Source organism: Caretta caretta, chromosome 2 (assembly GCF_965140235.1).
Source record: "Caretta caretta isolate rCarCar2 chromosome 2, rCarCar1.hap1, whole genome shotgun sequence".
In the NCBI taxonomy this organism is placed as follows: domain Eukaryota; kingdom Metazoa; phylum Chordata; order Testudines; family Cheloniidae; genus Caretta; species Caretta caretta.
In genome coordinates this window covers 124,538,608-124,553,777 of record NC_134207.1, presented here as the reverse complement: position 1 = coordinate 124,553,777, position 15,170 = coordinate 124,538,608, and the positions used below count along the sequence as shown (strand labels likewise).

At 43.2% G+C, this 15,170-nt stretch overlaps 1 protein-coding gene across 1 annotated transcript in view; it reads right to left on the bottom strand.

Annotated features, from left to right (window-relative positions):
• The window catches only part of DROSHA (drosha ribonuclease III), a 102,501-nt gene extending 87,370 nt beyond the window's left edge, over window positions 1-15,131 (bottom strand). The window contains exons 1-5 of the mRNA XM_048839670.2: window positions 14,982-15,131; window positions 8,496-9,347; window positions 5,337-5,429; window positions 4,093-4,324; window positions 2,182-2,323 (exon numbers count right to left, since the gene is read on the bottom strand). Coding sequence (XP_048695627.2) covers window positions 2,182-2,323; window positions 4,093-4,324; window positions 5,337-5,429; window positions 8,496-9,340 — 1,312 coding nt within the window. The 5' untranslated portion in view covers window positions 9,341-9,347; window positions 14,982-15,131. The remainder of the gene's footprint in view (window positions 1-2,181; window positions 2,324-4,092; window positions 4,325-5,336; window positions 5,430-8,495; window positions 9,348-14,981) is intronic.
• Between the last annotated feature and the right edge of the window lie 39 nt (window positions 15,132-15,170).

Here is a 15,170-nt window from a genome sequence, read left to right as displayed (position 1 = left end):
TGACATTGACAATTTGTGCTTTGATGACTACAAAGCTTTAACATTTTGAAGCTCAACATCTACAGTCAATAAATAATTATCTGTCCTCTCCCATTATTTTCCGAAACTGTAAAAATTTAAATCACTAAAAATAAAAATTAATGCTTAAGACGCATAGTTTTGCCCAAGTGTGAAAAAATTAAATGGATACAAATGTCAAAAAATGCTTAAAAACAAACATCAATATGAGCCATCAAAATAGTAAAAGAATAAAAACTTAATTCTGCCAAGCCTACGTATGAATCAGGCTGTGGGTAAGGTTCATGCTGACACCACGAGAGAGTGCAAACATTTAACCCCCATGGCTGCAAGGCTAATTTATTCAGGCTGCAGACTGAAAAAGTGGTGAGAGCCTTTCTGTGCCCGCTAGGCAACTGACTGCATACAAGAAGGATGAATTTAGTAGCCTGTCCCCCTCCTCACTGGCAACAGCACCATCCATGGTGCCCAGGGAAGGCAAACTCCTCTGCATGAAACTGTTCTCCCACAGGGGCTAAAGGTGTGCAGGCTTTTCAATGGGCCCTCCACTCTTGGGTGAATTTCACCCTGTATATACGACACAGACCAAAAAGTACATTTACTATGTTTAGAATACTTACGTATTTTTAATTTAAAAAATTTATTACCTATTTCTGTCTCCCTCTGGGGTGTCATTTTACTTTGCTAATATCTCATTGATTATATTATGCTACATTTATGGCAAAATAAGATGAAAAAATAAAGATACATACATGACTAGGCTTAGTTTTGAGCATCTCAGGTGTTAGATCATAGATGTAAAACTTGAATAAAAAACTTAACCTCAAATTACCTTGATATTAGTGAATGTCACAAATTAACACCAAGAACTGAGAGACATGTGACTCACCGAAGTTTGATAAATAATAAGCAAGGGCCCAACAGTGCTCCCACTGAAGTAAATGCAAAAACTGCAAGGGCAGGAGGACAGGGTCCCAAGTAAATAAATGCAAAAATGATAACACCACAAGTATGTACTTGGGCTCATTTATCTTTACCTTTATCATTTAAGTTCTAGTTATGACATTTAATATTTTAGCAAATAAACAAAATTCTCAGCCTATAAACCATCACTATGCAAGTAAAAATGTATTTCGAAACCCAGTACTTCTGAACATAATGAAACCATCAAGATGTGCAGCGAGACCCTGATCCACAATGGGAGTGCAGCAACTCTCACCATCACATAGGATCACGACCATAACCAGCCTTAGCCACCTTGCGAATTTATGATTGTTCCCCTTGTCTTCCCTTTCTACCGGTTTGAGAGAGCATCACATTGTATCGTTCTTAAAATAGACTGTGAGCTCTTCAGAGCAGAGACCAGGTCGCATTTGATTTGTGATTTGCCTAACATGTTATTGGGTGCGAGAAAGACAAAGAACAAATATATTTTTTTACAGAAAGAATTGACTTCTGAGCATTAGGAGACTAATTATAGTATTCTGCCACTAAATCTTTGCCCGGAGCTGGGGAGTGACCAACAATATTTAATGCAGATTAACGACGTGCTAATTAGCAAGTTTTTTACTTCATGTTCAATAGAGAGCCACAGTAAAACAGTTTTCAGAGTAACAGCTGTGTTAGTCTGTCTTTGCAAAAAGAGAAGGAGTACTTGTGGCACCTTAGAGACTAACCAATTTATTTGAGCATGAGCTTTCGTGAGCTACATATGCATCCGATGAAGTGAGCTGTAGCTCACGAAAGCTCATGCTCAAATAAATTGGTTAGTCTCTAAGGTGCCACAAGTACTCCTCTTTTTACAGTAAAACAGTATATGTTTAAAATGCATATGGCCACTTCTTCAATCATCTTTCAATTGTACTTCAGCAATAATCTTATTTTCAGCTGCCACAACAGCCTGCATTTTGACACTTTAAAGATAATGCCTAATACACAAAGGGTGAGATTTTCAAAAGCACTCAGTGTTGACCTAATTCCACTCCCACCGAAGGCAATGGTAAGACTCGCACTGATTTCAATGGGAGGACAGTTAGGCTGATGCTAAGTGCTTTTGAAAACACCACCCAGCATATATTCATACAAAAGACCACACAAACTGATATAAAGAATGTAGTCACTGTTCATTACTCGGTTTCAGGTCTTCGCCAATGTGGCATTTACCTAAATCCTCATCGAGTTTGGTCTTTGGTGGCTCCCATGGTGGCCGGGCTGCTTTGGCTTTTGCTTGTCGCTTTCCTAACTCCTCCTCGAACCTTTCATACAAATCTCGGAGCCGACTTGTTCCAACCACCGTGGAGTCCCCCTGATAATGACAACAAACCAAAAACAAAACAAACAGAAAATTAAAGGAGGCTGTGAGTGGGGTGTACCTGCCCCGCACTGAACAGGAAGGGGTTAACCCCATGCTGTGGAAGCCATGCCCCCTCGCCCCTGCTGGGCATGCCCCAACTGGGACCACAGTATAATAGGAAGCAGCCCAGCTCAGTCTGGGCTGACCACTGAGGACTACTCCTGAGGGCATTCTGCACCAAAAAAATTAAAAATTATGCGCCAAAAAAATAAAAATTCTGCATACAATATTTTAAAATTCTACAAAATTCTGAAAATTGTATTTGTCAAATAAATGTGGAGGCTCCAGCATAGCACTGGGTGGCACAGGCCACTGGCTGCACAGAGGTAGGAGTTTGCAGAGCTTCCTGCAGCCAGGACTAGCAGCTGAGCCTGGTGAAGGGTAGGAGCCACCACCTGGGTCTTCCCCAGTCCCACCTCCTGCCCCACAGTGATTTACCTCTTTGCCAGCTGCCCTGGGCCCCCAAAGCATACTGCTGGGGAGAGTCGCATGACCACTGTTGTGGCTTCCCTTTGCTTCCCCATCAGAACGTCATTTTTCTGTGAGGAAGCAAAGAAATCTGCAGGGGACATAAATTCTGTGTATGCACAGTGGTGCAGAATTCCCCCAGGAGTAAAGAATGTGTGTTGCAGGCTCCTGCTCATGATCTACCAGAGCCCAGACCACAAGGGCCAGACGCGCTGAGACTCAGGCAAAGACCTGGCTATCCACAGAAGCCCACTAGGGAAAGGAGTCGCAGGAATTTTGCCAGCCAATGACCCTAGAGATCCAGAGGACCTGTGGACTACAGCATAGGAAGACAGGGTAGGAAGTAGCCCAGGGGAACTAGACATTGATCCGGTTGTGGAACCGGGAACAGAGCCAGTGTGCTTTGAACGGATCCCCACTGACTCAGTGGTGAATACACTCACTGCTGATAGGGCCCTAGGCTGGTGGAATAGGGAGGGCCTGGGTCTCCCTAACCCAGCACCAACCCACCCCGGGTGGTAAGCCACCCCCTGCCTGGCCACCACGCCATACTGCCCCACTTAGATAACCAGTCCTATTGACTTCAGCTCCGAGGACATACCGCCCTGGCCTGCACGAAAGGGCAGCCCCATCGACTTTGACTATTAGGCCATCCTGCCCTGCATCCAGAACAGTTCACCTGACAGGGTACACTTGCCCTGCAACAGAGGCTTTGCAATATTAATATCTTAAAATATGGTGTGGTTTCATCATTCCAGAATGAACAAATGACAAAATCAACAAGACAAAAAACATTTCCTAGAAATGGTCCAGTGTAGCATGGGAACTTTGTATAAAATCACTAGGACATATGTAAAGGCATCCTTTCACCAGCTGACCCTGATGATAGAGAACTGCATTCAATTGTACACTGTCGTTATTGGTAGAGCCCTGTGCAGATACAAAATCTGCATCTGATCCGTGATCTGCAAACATGGTCCACAGATATCCGCAGATTTGCAGGCCTCTCGATATAAAATCTGGATCTGCATCCATCCGCTATCCGCAAACATGGTATGCGGATATCTGCATCTGCGGACTACATTACCGAAATACAAATATCGGACGGGTGATGAAAAGAAAACTGGAGGGAAAAGAAAACTGGGGAGCATTAAGCACTGGATAAAACAAAAATGTAAAGCTGTTAAAATGCTTGTAGTAATCATTGTATAGAAGGACAGTACATAGTAACTGAGGGATCTTCATAGACGTACCACTTGATCCATAGGGTCATTTGAATAGTAACTTTCTGAATGGGTACAACGAACCCATACAGGCTTGAGCAATTCTTCCTCTTCCTCTTCATTTTTTTCAGAAATGATCTCCTCTGGCTCTTTGTCTTTAATAGCAGTGTAATTCTTCTCTTTACTGGCACTTTGATTCTCTGACCACCTCTCTCTCTCCTCCTCCCATCGAGGTCTCTTTCTCTCCCGGCTGGGGGATCGGCTTCAAGGGGAGCAAAGAAAGAAAAGCAATCACAAGTTGTTGGTTTTTTTTAATATTGATATAGTTATAATACAAAATGAATACTTTACTTCAAATCAATAGATCATTTTGCCATATGACTTGCAGCAGAGTTCAGTTGGTATTTCCTTATTTTAAGGGATTAACTTTCAACAGTAAATATTAGTTTTTGGTACAAATCTAATATATGGAGTCACTTAGCAGCAACTCTGGAATTAAGACTGAAAGCCCTTTAAAATTTTAAGGCCTATTTTTGACCACATTGTAACTCTCAAAAAAACCTCATTTTAGCCTAAAATGTTTATTTTCACACTGAATGAGATTTGGAGGGGGTTTTTTTGTTTTAGTTTTGTTTTAAAGGTTTGAAGCAAATCAGCCATACTCTGAAAAAGTAAACATTTTTGTTTTTTTAAAAGAAGGGAAGACTGGCATTAAAATTTATCAGCATGAGTATGGAATGGTCATATTATTCACATAGACAGAACCCTTTTCCACCACATCAGATTATCATATATTCGCTATTCACTCTGTGTAATACGTGAAAACTTTATTGGTAGTGTTTTAGGAAGTTTTCAAAAAATTACTGGGACTATTTTTCGTATCCCTCCACCCATAAAACCAATAAAGCTATCATGAGGCCAGCGATATAGAGCTCAGACAAAGCCATAAAGACCTCTAAAATGACCTAAAACAGTTATCCTACACAGAACGATGTCATGATTTTAAATTCGGTGATCTGGGTACCTGATAGGCTAGCACTTGGTGCTAAGGAGCTTCCACTGTGCAGCAGGGAAGTCCACAGTTCATTGGTATAATTTTCCTGTTTCTAGCTTTGTAGGGCCTCAAGATATCAAACTTTAAAGTCATGACATTTTCATATAAAGAAAAGCTGTTACCAGGCCAGGACTTAATCTTGCCCGTCCTGAGGCAGATATATGTACACGTACACATGCACAGCCTGATAAGAGTTTCAAGATCAAATATCCCATCTTACCTCCCTGTTCTTTTGTAATCTTTTCTGTAGGACCTCTCCGAAGATGGCGATCGTCGGCTATCACGATGCCTATGTCTTTCCCTCTCCCGTTCCCTTTAAGAATTTAAAACAAACAGGTTAAACAGGAAATCCTGAATTTTGTAAACACTGTTCCTGAAACAGCATGGAACCAGTTTTAAGTCAATTGTCAGCACTGTTGCAAGTTGTGGGTTCCAACGGTTAGATTCCACAAAACCTGGAAGCTTTGTGGTGACAATCTATTCCTCAAGAAATTTATGACAGACAGTCCCCTCCACCTTCCCTGCTTTCATCATAAGGACAACTATCTTAATATCCTATTAATTTATACTCAGTATAGACAGCCGATATAGTATACCATCAGAGCCACTCCCATTCTGCCTGTCATTCTTCTGTTATAAATGGAAGGCTTGCTTACTCCATCTGCTACCATTCTCTTTCATTTAGAGACTGAGCAAGAAACTATTCAACACACAATAACTTCAGAATCACAGCAATAATTCAAATACATTTCACATACAAGCCCTCTGACCTTCATAGCCACCTCAGAAGTGCATAAAAATAAACTAAGATAGCCAACCAAAAAAAAAAAGAGATGTCTCCACAGCCTAATGACGATGACCCCCATCCTGTGAACACTTATACATGAGTAAATCTACAGGCACAAGCAGTCCTAAACACCACCACTCCTGATGTTCTGTAGCAAGTGGCCTTCACTCACTAGCATAAACTGGCACTTTTTACAAGCACTGTATCTGCATGACAGCTTAGAATTCTAAAATATTATTTTGTTTCTCCAAGATGTTTTTTTAAAGAAATGTTCAGTTGAAGTAAAAAAAAAAATCAGATCCAGAAGAAAGCTCCTGCAGTTGTTTTCTGTTGTACTGAGCAATGCGGTTTACATGGATACTTCTCAGACCATCCCCAACCATGAACCAGTTATTGTCACAATTCCAACATTGTGGTTGCCATTATACAACCTATATCTAAGCCACAGTTGTTACAACATTTAAAAACAATTTCTTGGGGGCAATTCTTAGAAGAAACCAGAGATCTTAAGGCTTCCCAGGGCAAGTTTGGAGATTGTATTTCAAGGTTCAGGGCGTCAAAAGGCTGAAGTTTAGCTAAATAGCTGTAAAATTTAAATCATGGGATTCCATGGTTATTGTTTCTCAATGATTTCCACACATCAAATGTACTCCATTTATGAATAAAAATATATTTCCCCTCAAATGCTACTCCTGTAAGCTCAGCCTGGGCTCCTTCCTCCTCATACATCACCATCAGGAAAAAAGTTCTTGCAGGCCCAATTTGGCCATCAGTGACACAGATGTTAACTCACTGCTGTCAGTCAGATTGTACAGACGTAACCGACTGAAAGTTAGTAAATAATCATGTTGATGCACAAGAAGGAATAGATAGATGTCTGCTATCATAGCTGGGTTGGCTCTGCAGGGATAATAGGAATTTGAATCAAAGTTATTAACATACACACACACACACATATATATTTTTATACACATGCACACAAAAAAGTCTTGTAACCTTATGAAGTACGCATAGCCAAAGAAATTTAACACATACTATCTACCCCTTTTGCACACTGACCCCCTTTCTTCATCTTTCCTTGTTGTGTTTTGTCTAAATTTAGAGTGTATGGTCTCCAGAGCAAAGCCAATGCCACCTGATTTGTTGGTGAGCAGTGGATCAAAACAAATCAAAGCAGAAAAATCTTTTTTATCATTAAAAAGTGAACAAATACGACACCAAAAATACAGGGAAACCAGATTTTAGTGGCCTTAAAAATCTGTGCAAAAATCTGGGCAAAAACCTGCCATTTTAACATAGCTCCTTTTTGAGTAACACTGAACTTTTAAATTAGAAATCTAGTTTGTGGAATTATGTAGTGAATACTTAAGTCACCTACAACATGCACAATATTCCATAACCCTTTCTTTTCACGATGCTTGAATGTTGATCACATTTTGTTCTCTTTGACCGATACATGAGATTTTTAAATGATTGTTCCATTTTTTAAAACTCCTTTCCTTCGCCAAGTTCCTCAATAAAACACACTTCTCTCAAAAAGCCTATGCTATTGCAGAGAAGGGTTAAACTTAAGATAAAATCTCAAATTTTTAAAAATAAATGCCTGAAGTTAGACATCTAATCCATACTTCAGACACAAAGACACTCAGTGAAAGTCGAACTAAAATGACAACACAAGTTGTAACTCCTCTGTTCATTCACACTCCTTAAGTTAAGTCCTGCCCCACCCCTTCCTGAGTTTACATATTGGATAATTGGGTCTTGAACCTGCACAGAACCACACAGGCAGATCTTTAGGCCCATCAGGAGTCCCAATGAAGTCAATGATTCTGTCCCCATTGATATTAGTGAGGTTCTAAGTGAGAGCAAGGATTGGCATACACAGTTCTCTTTGCAGGATCACAGCCTTAGATTCCAAGTTCTTGGGGCATGGACCTTGCCTTCCTAAGAGCCTGTAAAGCACGTAGCCCTATGCTGGCTCTATACACAAGTTTGTAATAATCAACACAGAGTACCCCTTACTCCAGGCAAAAACTCTCCCTGAGTGTGAAGTAGCCAGCCACCATGTCTCTCGTGATCACCAAGAAATTCCATCACATCCACTGAGTGCCCAACACCAACAATGGGGAGTAGAAAACCACCATCACCACCACCAAGGGTGTGGGCCAGTGCTGTGCTCACATGGTGCAGAGAAAAGCAGATATTGACCTGACCAAGAGATCTGGAGAACTGACGGAGGATGAAGTGCACGTCATCACCATCATGCAGAACCTCAACAGTTCAAGAGCCCTGAACGATTCTTCCACAGGCAGAAGGACATTAAGGACAGCAAATATAGCCAGGTGCTGGTCAACGGGCAGGACAACAAACTGCACGAGGACCTGGAGCAGCTAAAGAAAATCCAAGTGGATCAGAGCTTGTGTGCGCGAGCCCAGCACACCACAACAGCCGGGTGCTGGAGCAGAGCTGTTGGTGACTCGAAGAAGTAGTCTCTGCCTGCGTCGGCAATAAAGTGCTATTCCCAAACCAAAACATTCTCCCACTCCAGGCAACAGTTTGGGCCCCCCTTAAATTCACAGATCATTGATTTACCTGCTTCGTTCATAACTTCTGTGGCGAGGTGGAGTCCTTCCTCTGTCATAATCTGACCTGTGCCGACTGCTTTCTTGCCTTCTCCTGTCAGGACTCCTGCCTCGATCCCCCCGCCGATCCCCATGGTTACTGGGCCGGTGTCTGTCCCCGGGCACGTGACTATGTTCGCGGTGCCGGTGCTCATCATAGTGCTTACTCCTCTCTGGAGACCTTCGTTCACTTTGGGCCTTTTCTACCTGATATTGGCTTGCGTGCCGGAAATGACTGCTCCTGCTGCTGCTGCTGCTCTGAAAGGAGTTTGAGTTCTGTTGATAACTATTAAAATTAGGAGGTGGGAAAGACTGCTGAGAATAGCCCGTAGAGTAGACAGGTTGATAATTAACTTGCTGCGGCATCACCGGTGGTGGTGGAGGATGAGGCATTGCAGGAGGTGGCATCATATAGGGAAAAGTGTTTTGTCCAGTAGGGGCCCCTGGTACTGGGGAACTACTGGGATTTGGGACTGGTGGAGGAGCAGGAGGGAAACAAGGAGGGACTGGAAAACTCTGCCTTACTTGATGGTTTGAAAAAGGTGGCCTCATGGGACACTGGCTGATTGGACTCTGAGTTGAAGGAGGTACCAGGGACGGATACGGTATAAAATCTGGTCTAGGAGGCACATAGCCTGTGGCTGGAGGGCTTGAGTAGGTAGTCGGAGGAGCTACTTGTTGGTCATATTGGTACTGCACTGAAGGCTGCTGAGGGTGAAGCTGTCTCAGGTTCTGAGGTCTGAAGGTTTGTGTTGACGTTCTTACTCCAGGTCCTCCTCGACCCCGTGGGCATCCTCGTCCAGAATGGAAAGACATCTTTCACCTTTCTAAGGAAAAGAAGAGATAAAATATATAATGCCACATGAGTCTTGGGGGTGGTGGGGGGTGGTTGAAAGCTAATTGTTTGCCACCCTTTTTAAGTCTCATTCTGTAACAAAGATAACTTCTTGAATATCAAGTTCCAGCCCCAACTGAAATGTCAAGGCACCCCTTGCTGCTTGTATCCAGTTCTGTTCAACTCAAGGGCAAAACAATCTCTTCCAAGAGCTGGACAGCAGATATTGTCTACAAGAGTCTGCTCTCCTTATATCCAGCCTGGCGCCCTCGGGTATCAATCAGAAAACTGTACATCAGTAAATCAAACAATACCCAATGGTGGATCTAAGAACAAATTTGTATCAGGTGGTATGGGCCCAATCCTGAACCACTGAAATCAACAGTTTTGTCATTCCTCTCAATGGAGACAGGAGCAATCTGTCGCTGGCTCTCACTGATCCTCTGCATTCCAATAGCTGCATATTGGTTATTATTTCCATAAAAAACGCTCCTAAATCCCTAATCCAGTAATATGGTCTGCTAGTACACTGCCTGAGCAGGGCCAAAGTTTGACAAATGTTTACCAGATCATTCATACACCTGTTCATATATCTGTTTACCAGCCACTATGATGCAGAGCCTTCAAACACCAAAATTAATTAACTGTTATTAAAACAAAAAAAAATCACAGAATCCATGAATTTCGACTTCTTCAACAGCCATCCTATAAAGGTGCACAAGAGGTGGCCTCTCATACAATTTTAAACCTTGAGCATAAGGGTTTCACCAACTTTTCCTATTACATCAAATCCTACCTACCCTATTATCAGTCAAACGCAGAGACAATGGCAGTTTATGCTCCCTATTTTGGCCCCAATCCTGAAAAGGTTTATACTGTAATATACTAAACTTTATACACTGTAGGCAATCCCATTCAAGTCAATGGGACTACTCACAGTGTATGAAGTTAAGCACGTGTATAAGTCTTTTGCAGAATCAGTGAGTGCCTTAGATCATAAAGATTTTCCCCCTTGCGGTGGTTGCAAGCAAAATTTGCAGAATTGTATTAATATATGAGAACCAGACAGTGAAAGTGACTAGTCAAACACCATTGTTCAATGTGAGAAAAAAGGAAAAAGTGAAATACATAAATCGTACAAATAAATTCAATATTTAAAATTATTTCAATCTTGATATTCTAAGGGGTAACATAAGGAGGTTTATGGGGGGCGGGGTTAAACGTGATGTTCAACTTGACAGTATTCCTCTAAACCACAGACAAAACATTGAGCACCACCCACCGGCATCTTATAATATAATTGGGGTAATTTCATATAACGGAGCATATAAAAACTAAACAACTTGTGTCAAAGATATAAAGTCTTCCTTGAATCATAAAGGCTTTGTCTACCCTACAAATATAACCATATTTGGGAACCTGCTTCCAACCTTCTTGTTTTCTAATCTAATTGGTGGTGCCAGTCTGCAAGGTACTCTGGACTGTATCGACATTTCACAATCAGGTGAAGGCTTGATCAGACCTAACTGAGAAACCAGGCTGAAGCCTTGATTTGTCCAGAGCTTCAGCCCTGTTATTTAACATGATTGAGATGCAATACTTCATTTATTAATTATTATTATTATTGGGGCTATGTCGGTGTCCACAATACACCTGGCAATTTCCAAACATACACAATCCTTTCATCCAAAGAACTCACAATCTAAGAAAACAAGCAACCCATGAAGGATGAAGAAACAAATAAAACATGCAATGATTTTAAAAGTAAGCATTAACTCCCCCACTTGTCATTTACCTAGCCAGATGCTCTACAAATTGGATGCATGTTTGCAGCCAAATTCAGGGATAACCAAGGCATAATCACATTCCCTGTTAATTTCAATGGAATAAATAGGCCCAGAGAGCCAATGGTATTAATGAGACCCTATCACTGCACAACAATTAAACATGGTTTGGGGTTTAGAGCACACAGCCCACAGCAAGCCTAGTTCTGTGGCAACAACCACCATCAAAAAGAACTTTATCAGTTTTTACTAAAGATACAGAAAAAGAAGGAAAAAACATGTAAAGCATGAGACATATGAAACATTAAGTACTGCTTTCATTTTAACAGTATTCTATATTCCCTTTAATGGTAGGGAGTTTTTATAAGGAAACCTCCCTCCCTTCCCCCTCCCTGTTTGACAGACTGTCTGATTGTATAAATGATGGTAATAACTGTCCTTTTTGGGGAAAAGAGAAAAGGTTAGTTGAGATGAGCTGGAGCTGCTGTTGTTAAAAGTCTGACACTGCTCTCTTTAAAAACACACACACAAGAATAGCAAAGATTAAAAATGAAGCTTCTGTTTCTGGCTCTTACTTGGTGAAACAGGCACAACACATGATCTTAGCTGCCACTCTGAGACCTGGCAAATTTGTACCAGTGTTGGGCTGTTTAGTATACTGTTTTTAGCTGCCTCTCTGGTCCTGGCTCACAGCAGCGTTGTAAAAGATGCAGTCTTGGCCAGTTAAGTAGGATTATTATTAGGCAGCGGCAAAAGGAGAAAGATAGGAAAGAGGAGAAATACAAGAAGGTTGGGAAGGAAAAGGACGCAAGGGAGATGATGTCAGCAGGAAGCCAAGTCTGACATTCCAGGTACTGTTCAGAACTTAGATGGCAGAGGTGATGAAGTCACTGGGTCCCTCTCTCTGGCCCAATCTGATCCTAGCATCTTTCAGGAGCAGGACAACAAAGGTCCTGTGGTGTTGTGGTGGATCCCAGGGTCTCTGGAGACAGTGAGCCTGGTAGCCAGGATGGTATTTTTATTCCTTCCAGTCCATGTGCTTCCACCTCATGTCATGACCTCCCCAGCAAAAATCGCATTTTTAAAGGAACCCCAAAAGGGGTTATGTGCAGAATAGTTCATTCCCTCATTATTTTGTTTACCAGTTAGGCCTACTTTCCAGTCTCACACTTTTCCTGTTTACCAATCATGATCTTAACACAATACTTGGGTGATACCAATAAACCAGTGGTCCCCAAACTTTCCAGCATTGCATCCCCCCGTACCCCTGTCTGCCACTGTCCGCCCCCCGAGCTGAGGCCTGGTGCAGGGCCACACCCTGGTGCAGTTCTGGGGCCAAAAGTGAGGCCGGGGCTGCGAATGGAGCCGCGGCCAGGGGCCATTGCTGGGTGCGGAGCAGCGTCTGAAGGCGGGGCCAGAACAGAGCTGGGAGCAGAGCAGGGCTGGGTGGCGCTCACTCCCTCCCTACCCCCAATGGAGGCTGGCTTGGGCCCTGCAATATATCCCTGAATGTTCCTCTGCACCCCCCTGGGGGGCACACCCCACAGTTTGGGGACCTCTGCAATAGATCTTTCTGTTTGGACTAATCCAGCCTGTCTTTAATTTTCTGTTGACTTTCATGAACAATTTTATATAATGGACTAGCTGGACTTTTACCTTAGACAATTTAGAGGACAAATTCCTTAGGGCACAACAGTTCCTTAGAGCAGTCCACTGCATATATTTCTGCTGAGGGACCATCACATAAGAAGAAATAAACATTCTAAGGAAGGACTATATTTGTCAACTGTCTCTGATTACAATCCTCAATCTACTCACATCTCTCATGGAAACAATGTTCTCAGATTCACGATCATAATTTAGTCACCTTGCAGATAACAAAGCATGGATTTGAAAATGAAAAGTTATGGAATAATATAGAATGCACAAGTCATTTCAAAGTTCCCTCTGCTGCAGTTTTCATTTAGCTTCATTTTGGGTCCACATTTAAACTCCAAGCTTGGTCTACACTTTAGAGTTAGGTCAACTTAAGGCAGCTTAGGTCAACCTAATTATGTCAGTGTCTACACTAGAATGCTGCTTCCATCGAAGTAAGTGGACTCCTATATCAACATAATAACTCCCCCTCCACAAAAGGCATAGCACTTATGTCAGTGTAGTTACTTACATTGCCTGTTGGCTGTCATTCTTCTCACTCTCACAGCTGGAGCCCCCACCCTGGGGTGACAACCCAACTGTGAGCCAGCATGGTGCTCAATTTCAGTGCAGGGAACCTACTGCCAGTGAAATTGACATTCTTGTCAGTTTCATGACTTCAGCTTTGAGCCCTGCACTGCCACTCTGAGCCTGAGGCAGCCCTAAAATTGACAAGAATGTCAATTTCACCACTGGTAGGCTCCATGCTGTACAACTTAGGGGCAGTGGGCTCACAGCTCAGGCTGTCACTTCAGAGCCAGGGCTCACGGCTGTCAGTGCCCCACACTCCTAAATTAAGTTAACCTAATTTTGTAGTGTGGACAAGCTCTAATAAACTCTTTTCTTCCCACAGATACTACAGTGATGACAGCTATTTAACTATCTAGACACAGATATACCCAAACTCCCCATACTAGCAATCTAGAAGTGTGTTGTTTGAGCAAAGTCCTCTGAAAGTAATTGCTCTATTTTTGCTCCATCCTACCTACAGAGCCATATGTCTGACCTTGAAACCAGAAAGGGTAGTGGCAAGAGGCTATCAGACAGTCAGTCTGAGAGATATGACAGGGTTGTATAAGCAGAGCATCACGTTTAGACTTAAAAGTTGTTTTACCAGGTAGGGGCTATTTCAGTTAGGGGGGTGATATTTTTAATTGCATAAAAAGTGACTACAGATATTCCTTTTCCTCTACAGGAATAACTAAAGCACCTTTATACTGATATAACTGCATCCAGAGTAATGGGGCTATACCACTTTAAGTCTACCAGTATAGTTATTTCCTTTCCCATACAACAACAGCTGTACCACCATAAGTATCTTTTTACTGATATAACTGCATCCACACTAGAGTTATACAGTTTTGACTATACCAGTACTGTTAAAGCATCACAACTTTCTAGTGCGGACAAGCCCTTAGCCATGCACCAGATGCACGGGAAAAACCTTGAAGCCAGGCAAAACTCTGATGACTTGGGATTTTGCCATCAACCAAAAAAGAAAAGGAGTACTTGTGGCACCTTAGAGACTAACAAATTTATTAGAGCATAAGCTTTCGTGAGCTACAGCTCACTTCATCGGATGCAAGTAGCTGTAGCTCATGAAAGCTTACGCTCTAATAAATCTGTTAGTCTCTAAGGTGCCACAAGTACTCCTTTTCTTTTTGCGAATACAGACTAACACGGCTGCTACTCTGAAACCTGCCACCACCCTGTAACTCAACTCAACTGCTGCACACACCAAACAAAAGGCAGGGGAAAATACACAGGTCTGTAGCCAGAGCTCTACAGGAGGAAAGGGGGGGGGGCATCCTGACATAAATCCCAGGCCCAGGCGAAGCTCACGGGTCTGGCCGGGTTTCTGGGCCCCCTCCATTCAACCCTGAAAGGCCCAGTGAAAAGGAGAAAGGACCACGTGAATCGAGCCTAGCCAGCTCCAACGCTACCCAGAATCCTGAGCAAAGCACCCAGCCGGGAAGGAAAAGGAAACAGAGGGGGGACTGGGTTCCTGGGAAAGGAGCGGGAGGGGGACTGACTTGGGGAAGAGGGAGCCCCCACCTAGCTGTAAGGGGGGAGGGGGAGGATCGCTCTCCCTCCCTCAATCTGACCCGCTCTCCTAGCAAGGGGGCGGGAGCATCCATCCTACCTGCACGAGCCCCCCTCGCAGCCCGTGGAGCCGGACACCTGCGGCGCAGGCCGGGCACCAGCCAGGCAGACACCGGCTCCGGAACAGGAAAAGGGAGGGAGGAGCATCCACACCGCGCGGACGCCCCGCCGCAACCATCCGCGCCGGCTCGCTGAGAGGGGCGGGCAATGGGCCGGGGAAGGGACCGGC